This window comes from Mytilus galloprovincialis, chromosome 10 (genome assembly GCF_965363235.1).
Source record: "Mytilus galloprovincialis chromosome 10, xbMytGall1.hap1.1, whole genome shotgun sequence".
NCBI classification, from domain to species: domain Eukaryota; kingdom Metazoa; phylum Mollusca; class Bivalvia; order Mytilida; family Mytilidae; genus Mytilus; species Mytilus galloprovincialis.
This window is the reverse complement of record NC_134847.1, coordinates 68853467-68868221: the sequence shown is the minus strand read 5'-3', so window position 1 is coordinate 68868221 and position 14755 is coordinate 68853467. Positions and strand designations below refer to the sequence as shown.

At 31.0% G+C, this 14755-nt stretch overlaps 2 protein-coding genes across 2 annotated transcripts in view; one reads left to right on the top strand and one right to left on the bottom strand.

The window, feature by feature from the left end:
• The window catches only part of LOC143048243 (superoxide dismutase [Mn], mitochondrial-like), a 368265-nt gene that overhangs the window by 279596 nt on the left and 73914 nt on the right, over positions 1-14755 (bottom strand). The gene's annotated exons all lie outside the window — the stretch shown is intronic.
• The window catches only part of LOC143048236 (uncharacterized), a 22141-nt gene continuing 10806 nt past the window's right edge, over positions 3421-14755 (top strand). Inside the window, exons 1-14 of the mRNA XM_076221792.1 lie at positions 3421-3675; positions 3836-4012; positions 6250-6459; positions 6804-6968; positions 7436-7675; positions 7889-8062; positions 9052-9249; positions 10126-10290; positions 10826-11077; positions 11298-11471; positions 12413-12622; positions 12974-13138; positions 13606-13845; positions 14059-14232. Of these exons, the coding sequence (XP_076077907.1) occupies positions 3564-3675; positions 3836-4012; positions 6250-6459; positions 6804-6968; positions 7436-7675; positions 7889-8062; positions 9052-9249; positions 10126-10290; positions 10826-11077; positions 11298-11471; positions 12413-12622; positions 12974-13138; positions 13606-13845; positions 14059-14232 (2656 nt within the window). The 5' untranslated portion in view covers positions 3421-3563. The remainder of the gene's footprint in view (positions 3676-3835; positions 4013-6249; positions 6460-6803; positions 6969-7435; positions 7676-7888; positions 8063-9051; positions 9250-10125; positions 10291-10825; positions 11078-11297; positions 11472-12412; positions 12623-12973; positions 13139-13605; positions 13846-14058; positions 14233-14755) is intronic.

The window sequence follows — 14755 nt, the reverse complement described above, 5'->3', positions numbered from 1 at the left end:
TTTGTGATATATTAGCATGCAATTACCTCGTGTTAAGTTTTGAATCTTTAAATATAAATTCCAATATTTACAGTGAACCTTATCGCAGATCGATCGGATTACCTTAACGAAACTAAAACTCAAAGACCTTGACATCTTTAAAAAGTAACATATTCTACAACGGTTATGAAATCCACAGCGCAATTTTGGACGCAATCTGCACACGGTAACGAGAAACATAGTGAAGTAAATAATAACAAACCAAACGTCTGGTTATTTATTTGATATAATTTACTTCAAACAATTGAGGGTACAAAACAGTTTCCAAAGCAACAAGATAGACTAAATATTAAGTAATGTATTTTAAGTATTCCGGTTCAGACAAATTAGTGACTATACATAACATAAATTGAGGTAGAGATTTTGAACACTCTAACTTCATGCTATGAATTTATTGTTGCCAGAACATCAAAGCCTTTGACGTTATGTTTCGTTCTTAATTTAAATAAAGTATCTTCGTATTCTGATTAAAGGGGTTTCTTCAAGAATGGTTAAAAGAATAAAAAAAAAATTCCAAAGAAAATTAAGAAAGGGGGAAGTCCATAAAAACTGACAAAATCAAACGTTAGACTTGAACAACCAACATTTAAAATATCTTTCTTCTTCTGGTCCAGAAAAATCCCTCTTTTATCATAATACAATAAAACAAAATAGAATACATTGTCGAATCATGATTAACCACTTTTAATCTTCGATAATATCAGTCCCATAGAAAAACATCGTGACCAGAATCACTTATGATTAGAATTTGTTGGTAATGTACATATATTACATAAATACGAAGAATGAAATTTCAATAAAGTTACAAAACCAGATACCTTTTTTTTTTTTTAACTTTAATTGAGTTTGTTACCATAGTTTTGCATTTAGTCTTGCTATGGATTGTGAATGAAATCGTCGATTCCTTTGAAATCATATATTTTTACCGGTTTTTTGTTGTTGCGAAAATCAAACCTCGAAGTTTAATTTTGACAGTGTTGTTAAAATAGTTGGATGGTACCAGCAGTGTACGATCCCTCAATCTCGGGATCTAAAGGCAGCGCTCTAATACATTGTAATCTGTTTGATTATAAAATATGTATATTCTCCAATTCGTCAAATATATGCCTGTGCATTTTATGTTCATGTTATTTGCACAGACAAACGTGTTAGATTAAACATAAGCTTTTAACACTTTTTTACCCATCCATGTCAAAAAGGGACGAGATATAGTTGTCAATGAGAAAGTCATATGTAAAGGTGAAGATGTGAATAACTACGGGTTACATCACGGATATTATTAATTTACACAATTTTTATATAAAATGATAAAGAAAAATCATAGAGATCAATTCTATCCTATTCTATTAATAGTAATATCTTGATTTATAAAAACTCTGTATTTATTTCTTAATACACACTGATAAAAGAGGGCGAAAGATACCAGAGGGACATTCAAACGCATAGATAAGAAAAAACTGACAACTTCATGGCTAAAAAATAAAAAAACGAACAGACAAATTATAGTACACCGGACACAAAAAAATAAATAAAGACTAAGCAAAAGAACCCCACCAAATGACAAATTGATTTAAATGATTTCAACACCAATAACAGGATATTGTTATTCCACTACAAATCTGACGTTTATTCTATAGGTTATTTAAAAGAAACACGATATCCCATCATGAACTGTGTAATCAAATAAGGAGCTATTGTTTTACTGGTTCACCCATAATCAACATGCTCAATACACATTTCCATCAAAAGGAAACGAACTGGCATAGCTATTTTCTTTTCATGTAGATATAAATCTGTACTAAATGATCGATGCGATAAGACTAGTTCGTAAAAATGGTTAAGAATAGTAAAATATATATTCATTTAAAAGTAATCGCGGATACGTACATTTGTATCGTTATCGTGGCTACTAGAAAGAAATTTTAATAGATTTGCAAAAATGATTAATGATTATATTGTAAACTGAAGTTATGTGGATAATTGCTTGAAATATTTTAAAAGAATTAAGCAATGACTTGTAGCGTAATATTTTTTCTGTCTATGAAGGAAGAAATAACATCAAAAATGTGGTGCACACTAAATTACCAGCGTAATGCACCACATATTCTATGTCATTTCGAATAGACAGAAAAATAGAAAGTTATTTATTATAACTTAATTCTAAATTCCATTTAAGTCGGTGTAAACCATGAAAAAACGTTTATACTCATTATCCTTGTTGATAACATCGCAGTCACATGACCAAATAATGCCTATGAGCTGATAAACAAAACAATCTCAGCCAATCAAAAGACGCGTTACATCAAAAGTCAAATTATTTTATTTTAAAATCTATATTTATATACTTAAAAAATAAACGTAACAGTTTTAGTTAATGACTAAACTCCTTTCATATCCATTATTTTTTTTCTGGAATCTTGTCATTATGATATACTTTGTATTTGATAAGGATCTTTCCATGCAAAACGATATTCTAGTTTTACATTTAAGTATAAAAGGTAATCAAGGTCAGTGATTTGTTCTTAGAACTCATGTTTCCTTTAATATATTAATTTTAATTTTAAAATCTTTACATTATAGCATGAAAGCCTTTACCAAAAAGGCTTGTTTCTTATTGTCCTTATGGTGCTAAAATACGAACGAATAATTAAAATTGAACACACTTATTCATAACGTTACGGAGATTAAACGCTCACAGATAATTAGATTAACATGTTTATCTTTATGAGTCTACCCTAGTGCAGGAGCCTATAATTCAAAGGTTGTCGTTTGTTGGTTCTTACCTTATTTAGTTTTCGTATTTTTTAAACATACATTAAATGCTGTTTGCTCTTCAATTCGTTCATATTTCGATTAGTCATTATATAACAGGGTATGAGTTTTGATCGTCGTTTGGGTCTGGATATTTACTTTTCGACCCTGGATCCCTGATGGATAGTTGTCTCAGTGGCATTTATACAAAATCTTTCTTTATATGATTCTCAGCTCTAGATACTAAAATGATTAGCATGAAACATTAACTAGAGGAAACAAATAAATAATAAAAAATACCGAAATAATCGTATATGTTTAGAAAATAAGATACAGAAATATGAGCATAAGCATATTAGAAATAGCACGCCACTATCTGTCATATTGATTGAGCAACCGGATACAAAATTCATAACAATTAATCACAAATTACTGAATTTACTGAAAAATCAAGAACAAATTTATCACATTTAAGACAAAATATCATATAGTCTGTTTCTATGTATGTAGACCTTTGTTTTTGAAGCAGTTAAGTACTGTTGCCTTTATTTTAAATTTACTATGCTAAATAAAAAGATATAGATGTATCTTCATTTAATAATTTTCTTCTTTTTACAATAATAGTCATACTTACCAATGCTTGGACATCAACACAGCCACCAACAACGCCGTTGTGGGACGAACCTTGTCATACGCATATTGTAATCGAAAGTAAATTTGATAGAACTGTGAAGTATACACTGCAAAATGGAGAACATGAGTTCTGTGACGATATGTATGGGATGTACACAGAAGGATGGTATAAATTCAGTGGAAATGAGAATGTTTTGACAAAACCCCCCAAACCAGGACAGTGTGGGTCTTCTACACCTATATGGTTTGATGGTAACGTGGTTTTTTTTAGTCTTTGAATGATAAGTCGACAGTTAGTCAATCAATAGATATTTGTTGCAACGTTTTGAATTTGAAACAGTTCATTTATATCAATTACTCCAATATGTATTTATGTTTTCACATCCGCCTAATTTGTTCTATACTTTAACAGGACAATATCCAACGAGTTATGCTGAAGTATTAACAGTAACAGCTTGCGTAGTCGGAAATGATACAGACTGCGAACACAGCTGGAATGTGTCTGTAATGCATTGTGAGAAATATAATGTTGCATACTATGGATCGCCTCAATATTACACCAACTCAGGCTGTGGAAGATACTGTATGGGTAAATATTTGCATTGTTGCAATTTTTCTATGATTTGTGCTGACTTATCCGTGTCAGTTTCTTTTGAGAGGTCGCGGTATAAGAATCGGGTCAGTATGATTCTCAGTATTCCGTAGGTAATGCACTGCGGAACAATTTACTTTCAACTTATTCAAGTCTTTACAAACGAGACGATCTTAATTTTGAAATTATCAATTCTACCAACATTTCCTTACCTTACTTGTATTGGCTACCTCAACTTCACAACATTCCGTGCTTACCTGCATGTTTTACTTATGTATTGTCCATTAGATTGACAAAAATTCTGTCCGCAGGGAATGAGGGTCTTCAGAAATACTGTGAAACTGTCTACTCGCGTAGTGGTATTGACCATATGTGGGTAAAGAACTTCTGGATAATTTAAAATCTCGATCTTTTTCTAAAATTTAGTTCTATCAAAACTTTGGATTTTTCAACACTGTTTGTGAAATTAAAATATCGTCTAAAGAAATAATTCACAATGCTTTTCGATATAAAATTGGTAGCAAACGCTATAAGTTTATTACTTTGGAAAACCGTACGGCACATTTTGTTAATAGTGAACAAAAAGGTAAAACATGTTCCACAGAGGGACAGACAATCAGTATGCTGGAAATTCTTATTGACAACATATTTAATGAATTTGGAGGTAGACTTTTTCAACAAATTGTCGGCATTCCTTTGGGAACGAACTGTGTGCCTCTTTTTGTCGTAATCTTCTTAGTTTCATAGGAGTCGGAGAAACTTCAGACACAAAATAAGAAGATCAGAAAGACCAGCAAATTTTATTTAACATTCAGAATTAATATCAAAAATCAATTAAAAAAAAATTAAAAGATGATCTCTCTATTTAGAATCCAAACTTTTCTGATTGGTTTCTATTAATATATCTCCGAGAACTAGAAATTAAAGAAACGACAGACTAGGCTTCCTCTATCTCATTTTTAGACTTGTACCTCGATTTTAACAACGCGGTCATATTTGTCCCAGAATCTATGACAAAGGCGAGACGATTTCAGTTTTAATTTATCAATTTTTCCATCTAAGTAACAATTAACCAACTTGATCTACAAATGGGATATGTAATTCACAATTTGTTCAGCAATCAAGAGCTTGCAGCTGCTACTTTGATTGTTGATAAATATTCCGTATCAACTTCACAAATAATACACATGGTCTTGTAGTATAGATTCTGGGTACTGACGTTGTTTATCATTTAAATAACATATTACAGTGTTCTTTTGTTTGTCTTTATGAATATAAATTTTATTCAAGATTATTCATGGTGATATTTATTTGACGTGGGTCATTACTTTTACATCCCGTCATTGTGTTATCGTGCTATAATAAATCTGTATATAATTGTCTTTATTGTTGCTAATGTGCTTTGTCTATAGGCCTTTTTGTGTTTCTTTGTTACTTATTTGTTTGTTTTTACAGTGATTAAGATTATAACACAATGTTTACTGCTGTACCCCTATTTTTGACATTATTACCTATTATGTTTACAAAAAAGAAGGTGTGATATGATTGACAATGAGACATCTCTTCACGAAAGACATTCAGAGCCTAACAACTATAGGTCTCCAGACGGCATTCAATAACGAACAAAGTCCATACCGCATAATCAGTTGAGTTATTAAAAGCCCCGAAACAATTCCAACGAGAAAACGACCTAAAAATATCTACAAAAAATAATCAAAACACGAATATGTAACAAAGCAACAAACGACACACACCGAAGTACAGGATCCCTAATTGGAACAAGCATGTAGTGTACATACATAATGCGGCGGAGTTAAATATGTTAGCGGGATCCCAACCCTCTCCTTATCTTTGTTCACACATCGTTGTAAATAATGGAATTTGGTTAAGCTAGCTATAAAACCCACCCATTTTTGTCATAGTAAAATTTCTATACCATGTCAGGAATATGACAGATGGTATTCATTTGTTTGATATGTTTGAACTTTTGATTATGTCATTTGATTAAGGACTTTTCGTTTGGAATTTCCTCGGAGTTCGGTAATTTTGATAATTTACCTTTTTACTAACTCATTTCGTATTCAAAAACTATTATACCATTTGTCAAAATACAAGAAATGTAAATAATAATATGTGTTAGAGAGAGAGAAAGGGAGATAGATAGGTTTGTTATGATACAGTATTTATACAAATTTTAATAGCAATTTATGTTGTTTTGGTTGTTTATTTTACAGAATACACAAATGATCCTTGCTCTAACTACAGCGTCATAGACTATGACTCTACAAGACACCAAGACTATTACAATCAGTCCTACATGTACATGTATAACTGTGATTCCTTTTGGTCAGGAGGGTGGTATTATTTTGAAGGTGGTTATAGCTTGTTAACAATTCCGCCATTGTCCGGCCAGTGTGGCTCGCACTATCCAATTTGGATTAATGGTGAGAATTAAAACATGAAAACTGAACTTTTTTGAGAGTTTGTTTTACCCAAATCGATTCATTTCAGCTCATATTAGTCATTTACTTCCTTTTCCATTCTTTGTTGTAGATAATTATATTCATAAACTGATTTTCTGGTTTTTTTGTTGAAATTGTCTCTTAAAATTTGATTTCAAATATTTGGTTTTGATTCTATTTTGAAAAAACTAAACGTATATATGGTGCATAAAACAAGAATGTATATCTGAGAATTATTACCAGCAAAGTTATTTCGAAATCTAAGCGTGAACAAAAATATAATGTAACATTTGAATGATTATTTAGATATTTCTTTTATATAACAGAAACCATTGAACAGACATACGACACAGATCTTGTATATCTGAGAGCATGTGAAGGAGATAATTGGTCCGATTGTGCTTACACCTGGAGCATACCAACTATGAAATGTGGAAATAAAAACGTTATGTATCTAAGACAGAAAGGAATGTGTGGTAGATTCTGTTTAGGTTGGCATTTACATATCATTTAACAAAAGTTTAAATATCATTTAATGAAAATTTCACAACTTAAAGTAGGTATATTGTAGATTCGTTAATGATTCTGAAAGTACATAAGAATCAGCTTGTTTTCAGTCCATAAGTATAGCATGATTTTGTCAAAATGTTCAAAGATATAAATATATCTGTATCACTGCCTAAATAGACTATATTGCAGTCACTTAATGTGTTTGTTAGTTTTTCATTGACATATGTTCATCATTCGAGAAAGCATCAGGAAAACAAGTTGATTCTAAACTTTTAGAGTGTTTTGGTCCTATCCTGTTCAATTTCGTACTTCATTGGCCTTTGAAAGTTTTTTTATTCGAGAAAATTGAAAACATATAAATGGATAGTTTTAGGCTTTCGTCTATGTATAGCTGTTATATCAGTCCAAAGAGGGAGTTGAATAAAATGGAGGTTTTTTATGCTTGTAGAATCAAGAAATTCATCTGACCCATCGTATGTGTGGGATATGCCTTGTCATTGGCATAATATAATTACGAGTAATTTTGAAAGATCTGTCAATTATACACTGCAAAGTGGAGAGTATGAAGACTGTTACGACTGGGAGATCCACACGAAAGCATGGTACAGATTTAGTGGAAACGAGAGCATACCAACACATCCTCCCAAGCAAGGACAGTGTGGTTCATCTTCCCCTATCTGGCTAGATGGTGAATAATCATTATTCCCTTATGACATATTTGAAGGTTATTTGAAAAAGAAATGTTTTAATGGTAACGATTTTATCAGAATCAAATAAATTTGAATTAATCAATACCAAATATAATGTAATCAAGGCTTTTAATGACAATTTTAAATACATTCATTCTTGTAAATGAATAAATTACTTGGGAATTTTCATATTCAAATTTGTTCCTTATTAGGTTTGTATCTGACTACTTATGGTGAAATTGCCTCTCTGACAGCATGCATGGTAGGAAATGATACCGAATGTGAAAACAGTTGGAGTATGAATGTAATGCATTGTGATGGATTCAATGTTGCAGAACTGAAACCTACATATTATGACATACATAGCTGTGGGAAATATTGTATGGGTAAGCAGACCATATAAACACTATTCTTATAGAAATTTTAATTGTTAAAACGAATTTACAATTGGCGATCTTCAATTCACCTGTAGCGACAACAGATTAAATATGTTTTAATGGACCTATTATAATATTTAAAATTAATCTCATTGATATATATCTATATGTGTTTAGGAAAATAAGAAATAAAAAATGGCATACACAAATATTTGAATAAATACTCATTTTTATATATTTTAATATATTATATAGAGAGGTAACAACCGCTAGTATAATAGTATAATTACTGCCATTTGTACATCGAAACACAAACAGTTATCATTATACCCCCGCTTTCAAAAAAGTTGGCTATACTGTTATACTTCTGTCTGTTCGTCATTCAAACAATCCGTCCGTCCATCCGGTGGATTGTTTTTGTCGCATTTTCACCAGGAATTCCATCATAAGGATTTCTGATATTTGGTTTCATGGTTAATATAAGTCAGTTATACCTTGTGATGCGTTTTCAGGTTCATCACTCAACAATTTCATGTTTACCGAACACTTGTATCATTTTACATATGATAGCCAAGTTGAAGAAAATTTTCGTCACATCTTTCACAGGAATAACAATACGAGGATTTCTGAAATTTGGTTTCAGGTTTTATACAAGACAGTTACACCGTGTGATTCGTTTTCAGATTCATTTCTTTAGAACTTCCGGTTAACCGAAAATATTTGGGCGGGGCTCATCAGTTAGCAGAAGCTCACACTTTCACTTGTTATATTCGTCTTAATCATTTAAGCTGTGAATCGCGCTTTACGAAAACATATTTTACCTACATTGGTTCATCAGGTAAATCATGATTGGTACATTGACCTGTAATTACTTTTTTGTTTTGACGATGAGTTTCATCTGCTTAAAACTATAAACACAATATAAAGTACCATAAATACATCGGTGTTCAGTATAATAGTAATACATACATGTCGTTTTGTTTTGTTTTGTTTTACAGAGTACACAAATGATCCTTGCTCTAACTACAGCGTTATAGACTATGACTCTACAAGACACCAAGACTACTACGATTATTTACCCAATTGTGATTCATTTTGGTCAGGAGGGTGGTATTATTTTGAAGATGGTTATAACTTGGCAACAAGTCGGGCATCGTCCGGCCAGTGTGGAACGCAATATCCAATTTGGATTAATGGTGAGAATTGTCGAATAAACAATGCATTTTGCTTCACTTATTAGAAAGTTGTTACACGTGTTCTTTCCTAGATAATTTTTCTCCTTCATATTTTCATCATTATTAAAGGGGATGCTTTGTTGTTTTTTTTCTTTTTAAAAGACATTTTGATTTTTAAAAGCATAATAGTTTTCAACATTTTACGAAATATTTAGTAGTTGCCAATTAATATTTCATTTTAACTTGGAAACAAAATTTAGTTATTACACTCTCCCACTTTTATAACGATTGTGACTGTTATTCTATAGAAAATAAGAGTATATGTGGTCATTTGCACATTTGAAAGAGTAAAAGGTAAATATAGATATTGAAAGCTAAGAACTGATCGTCGCACAATAAGAGCACGATATCGTAATACAATATGTGTAATCTGACGTGAAAAACGAAAATTCAAGAGTCAATGTATGATTTCCCTTTATTGTAGCAATTAACAAACATAATTTCACATTATTTGCACGATTTTTAGTATTTCAATTAAATAGGAGATGGAAGGAATTGTATCTGCCTTAAACCTGTCCAAGACGGATAATTAAATGGCAAATCACTAGTTGACTTCAACATGCGATTTATATCAAACGATTTAAATGATTAAATGATTCATAGTTTGAATTGTAATCCTGGAAAAAATGACCTTACACAGTTCATATTATAAATCTCATTGGAAATTGGTATCGTTCGTGTTGATTTCTTAAAAAAGACAGACCAATCGTTCTAAAAGATTATGACTCAATACAGGTATATAAGGATAAAGTTATTTTGGAAGCTGTTTCATTTAGGCGTGTTACATGAAGATAATGTAACAATGGACAAATTATGTGAAAATATTTTATATAACAGAAACAATTGAACAGACAGATGACACAAATCTGGTATATCTCAGAGCATGTGAAGTAGAATATGGGTCCGATTGTGCCTACACCTGGAGCATACCCACTATGAAATGTGGAACTAAAAACATAATGTATCTTAGACAGAAAGGAATGTGTGGCAGATTTTGTTTAGGTTGGTATTCATATACTAATTTAAATGTGTTTAATTATTATTAAGATACAATTTCACAACTAAAAGAAGGTATTTTGTTGATTCTTTAATGATTCTGAAAATGTGGAAAGTCGAATCCGTAGATAAACAGCAGCATGTTTTTCAGTCCTTAACTACAAGATAATGTTCTTAAATCATTCCAACAACTTGTACCTGTATCACTGACTGAATATATGTTCATTGCTTTCAACCAATGTGTTTGTCCGTGTGTCATTGACGTTGCACCAGCATTTGAGATAATATTTGGAAAACCAAATAATTTGAAAGCAAAATATGCATCTAAAACAGTCAGAATAAGCTCGTTGTTTTAAAATATGTTTTACGTATTTACTTCTTGAAAATACAACTAAAAGTCCAGTCCAATATAGAAAGGAACATGAACCTCACAAACTGCCAGGCATATGAGTCATCTATATTTACCAATATATATTGGAACTATATCAACACAAACAAGTAATTCAATTAAAATAGGTTTTTGTTTCTCTTTTGTTTGTAGATTCGAAAAATTCCTACGATGTTTCGTCCACTCCATCGTATGTCTGGGATGAACCTTGTCATTGGCACAATATAATTACAAGTAATTTTGAAAGATCTGTCAGTTATGCAATGCAAAGTGGTGAATACGAAGACTGTTACGACTGGGAGATCCATACTGAAGCATGGTACAAATTTAGTGGAAACGAGAGCATACCAACGCATCCTCCTAAGCAAGGACAGTGTGGTTCATCTTCTCCTATCTGGCTGAATGGTTAATAATAAATTATACCCTTATGACAAATATAAATTGTTTGTGTTTGACAAAGAAATGTTTTCATGTGAACTATTTTATAAGAATCGAACAAATCGATATTAATGAATACCAAAATATAAGGCTATCAACTCCTGTAACGACATTTGAAAATATATTCATTCATCTAAATATAAAACGTAATTGCCAATTTGAATATGTATTTTTGTATACTTATAAGGTTTGTATCCGACAACTTATGGTGGGATGGCCTCCCTAACAGCATGCGTGGTAGGCAATGATACCGATTGTAAAAACAGTTGGAATGTGACTGTAATGCATTGTGATGGATACAATGTTGCAAAACTGAAACCAACATATTATGACATGAATAGTTGTGCCAAATATTGTATGGGTAAGCAGATAACTGTAAACACTATTCTGGTATAAATCAAAATTTGTACAACAAATTTCAATTGCCGACCATCCAATTAAGCTGTAGGGACAACGGGTTTTTAAAATTTATATTATTTACATACTTTTAATAATAATATTTATATCTATATAATTTACGAAAATATAAAATGATAATGACATGAACAAATAAACTAACATATATCTTTCAATAAATATTTGTGGATAATTTAGCTGCAATAATATGTTAAAATACTTATCTGTTATCAATAATCTGACTGGAAATTACGAAAAATATGGATTTTGGTTTTTTAAAAGATTTTTAGGAGACTGTCGCGAAACCCCAACGCTCAAAAAATTATTTATGTATGTGTCCATTAGAAAAATTTGAGTTCTTCAAAATGGAAAATTACTTTTATTATTGTCAGCAATGTCAAGTTATAAAACACAACTATTCATCTATTTGAATTTTTGTCAAAATATAAGAAATGTAAATAATGATATGCATGAACAGTATTTAAGCTTTACAGGTTCATAGAGAAAATAGACAAAAAGTAGACACACCGTGCAGAAGTCACAAATCATGTGAAGTTATAGTTAAATTCAGTACACTTTTATAAGAGAGAAAGAGAGATATATAGTAACCTGCTCTTTATTTATCGAAATGCAGTAAATTATATTTATAAGCTGTTGAAGAACGCTAATGGAAAAGAAAAAAGAAATTCATTAATTGAAGTCAATTCGTTAACTTAAAGGTTGAATCTTAAATTTTATTTCTTCTCTCTGGTATTTTTTTATTTTGATTTTGTCTTGTCAATAGGCAACATTAAAATTTGTTATGTTTGGATAATAAAATGAAGTACACATGGACACGATCTAAATATTTCGGGGTTCATTATGATATTAATACATGCATACAGACTTGGCTTGTTTGTTTTGTAGAATACACAAGTGATCCTTGCTCTAACTACAGCGTTATAGACTATGACTCCACAAGACACCAAGACTACTACAATCAGTCAAACATGTACATGTATAACTGTGATTCCTTTTGGTCAGGAGGGTGGTATTATTTTGAAGGTGGTTATAATTTGTTAACCATTCCGCCATTGTCCGGCCAGTGTGGCTCGCATTATCCAATATGGATTAATGGTGAGAATTAGCACATAAAATATATCAATAAACTGAACTTTTTTGAGAATTTGTTTAATATCGTCAGCTCATATTATTCATTTATTTTCTATTCTACTGTTGTAGACAATTATATTCATAAACTAATTTTCTGTTTTTATTTTTGTTTAAAATGTCTCTTAAAATTTGATTTCAAATATTTTGTTTCGATTCTATTTTGAAGAAATTACTTTTCTAAACGTATATATGGTGCATAAAACAATAATCTATATCTGAGAATTATTACCAGCAAAGTTATTTCGAAATCTTAGCGTGTACAAAAATATAATGTAACATTTGACAGATTGGTTTGATATTTCTTTTATATAACAGAAACCATTGAACAGACATATGACACAGATCTGGTATATATGAGAGCATGTCAAGGAGATAATTGGTCCGATTGTGCATACACCTGGAGCATACCAACTATGAAATGTGGAAATAAAAACGTTATGTATCTTAGACAGAAAGGAATGTGTGGTAGATTCTGTTTAGGTTGGCATTTACATATCATTTTACATATGTTTAAATATCATTTAATGAAAATTTCATACCTAAAAGTAGGTATATTGTAGATTCGTTAATGATTCTGCAAGTACATAATAATCAGCTTGTTTTCAGTCCATAAGTATAGCATGATTTTGTCAAAATGTTCAAAGATATAAATATATCTGTATCACTGACTAAATATATGTATATTGCAGTCACTTAATGTGTTTGTTAGTTTTTCATTGACATATGTTCATCATTCGAGAAAGCATCAGGAAAACAAGTTGATTCTAAACTTTTAGAGTGTTTTGGTCCTATCCTGTTCAATTTCGTACTTCATTGGCATTTTAAAACTTTTTTTTCGAGAAAATTGAAAACATATAAATGGATAGTTTTAGGCTTTCGTCTATGTACAGCTGTTATATCAGTCCGAAGAGGGAGTTGAATAAAATGAAGATTTTTTATGCTTGTAGAATCAAGAAATTCATCTGACCCATCGTATGTGTGGGATATGCCTTGTCATTGGCATAATATAGTTACGAGTAATTTTGAAAGATCTGTCAATTATACACTGCAAAGTGGAGAGTATGAAGACTGTTACGACTGGGAGATCCACACGAAAGCATGGTACAGATTTAGTGGAAACGAGAGCATACCAACACATCCTCCCAAGCAAGGACAGTGTGGTTCATCTTCCCCTATCTGGCTAGATGGTGAATAATCATTATTCCCTTATGACATATTTGAAGGTTATTTGAAAAAGAAATGTTTTAATGGTAACGATTTTATCAGAATCAAATAAATTTGAATTAATTAATACCAAATATAATGTAATCAAGGCTTTTAATGACAATTTTAAATACATTCATTCTTGTAAATGAATAAATTACTTGGGAATTTTCATATTCAAATTTGTTCCTTATTAGGTTTGTATCCGACTACTTATGGTGAAATTGCCTCTCTGACAGCATGCATGGTAGGAAATGATACCGAATGTGAAAACAGTTGGAGTATGAATGTAATGCATTGTGATGGATTCAATGTTGCAGAACTGAAACCTACATATTATGACATGCATAGCTGTGGGAAATATTGTATGGGTAAGCAGACCATATAAACACTATTATTATAGAAATTTTAATTGTTAAAACGAATTTACAATTGCCGATCTTCAATTCACCTGTAGCGACAACAGATTAAATATGTTTTAATGGACATATTATAATATTTAAAATTAATCTCATTGATATATATCTATATGTGTTTAGGAAAATAAGAAATGAAAATGGCATACACAAATATTTGAATAAATACTCATTTTTATATATTTTGATATATTATATGGAGAGGTAACAACCGCTAGTATAATAGTATAATAACTGCCATTTGTACATCGAAACACAAACAGTTATCATTATACCCCCGCTTTCAAAAAAGTTGGCTATACTGTTATACTTCTGTCTGTTCGTCATTCAATCAATCCGTCCGTCCATCCGGTGGATTGTTTTTGTCGCATTTTCACCAGGAATTCCATCATAAGGATTTCTGATATTTGGTTTCATGGTTAATATAAGTCAGTTATACCTTGTGATGCGTTTTCAGGTTCATCACTTAACAATTTCA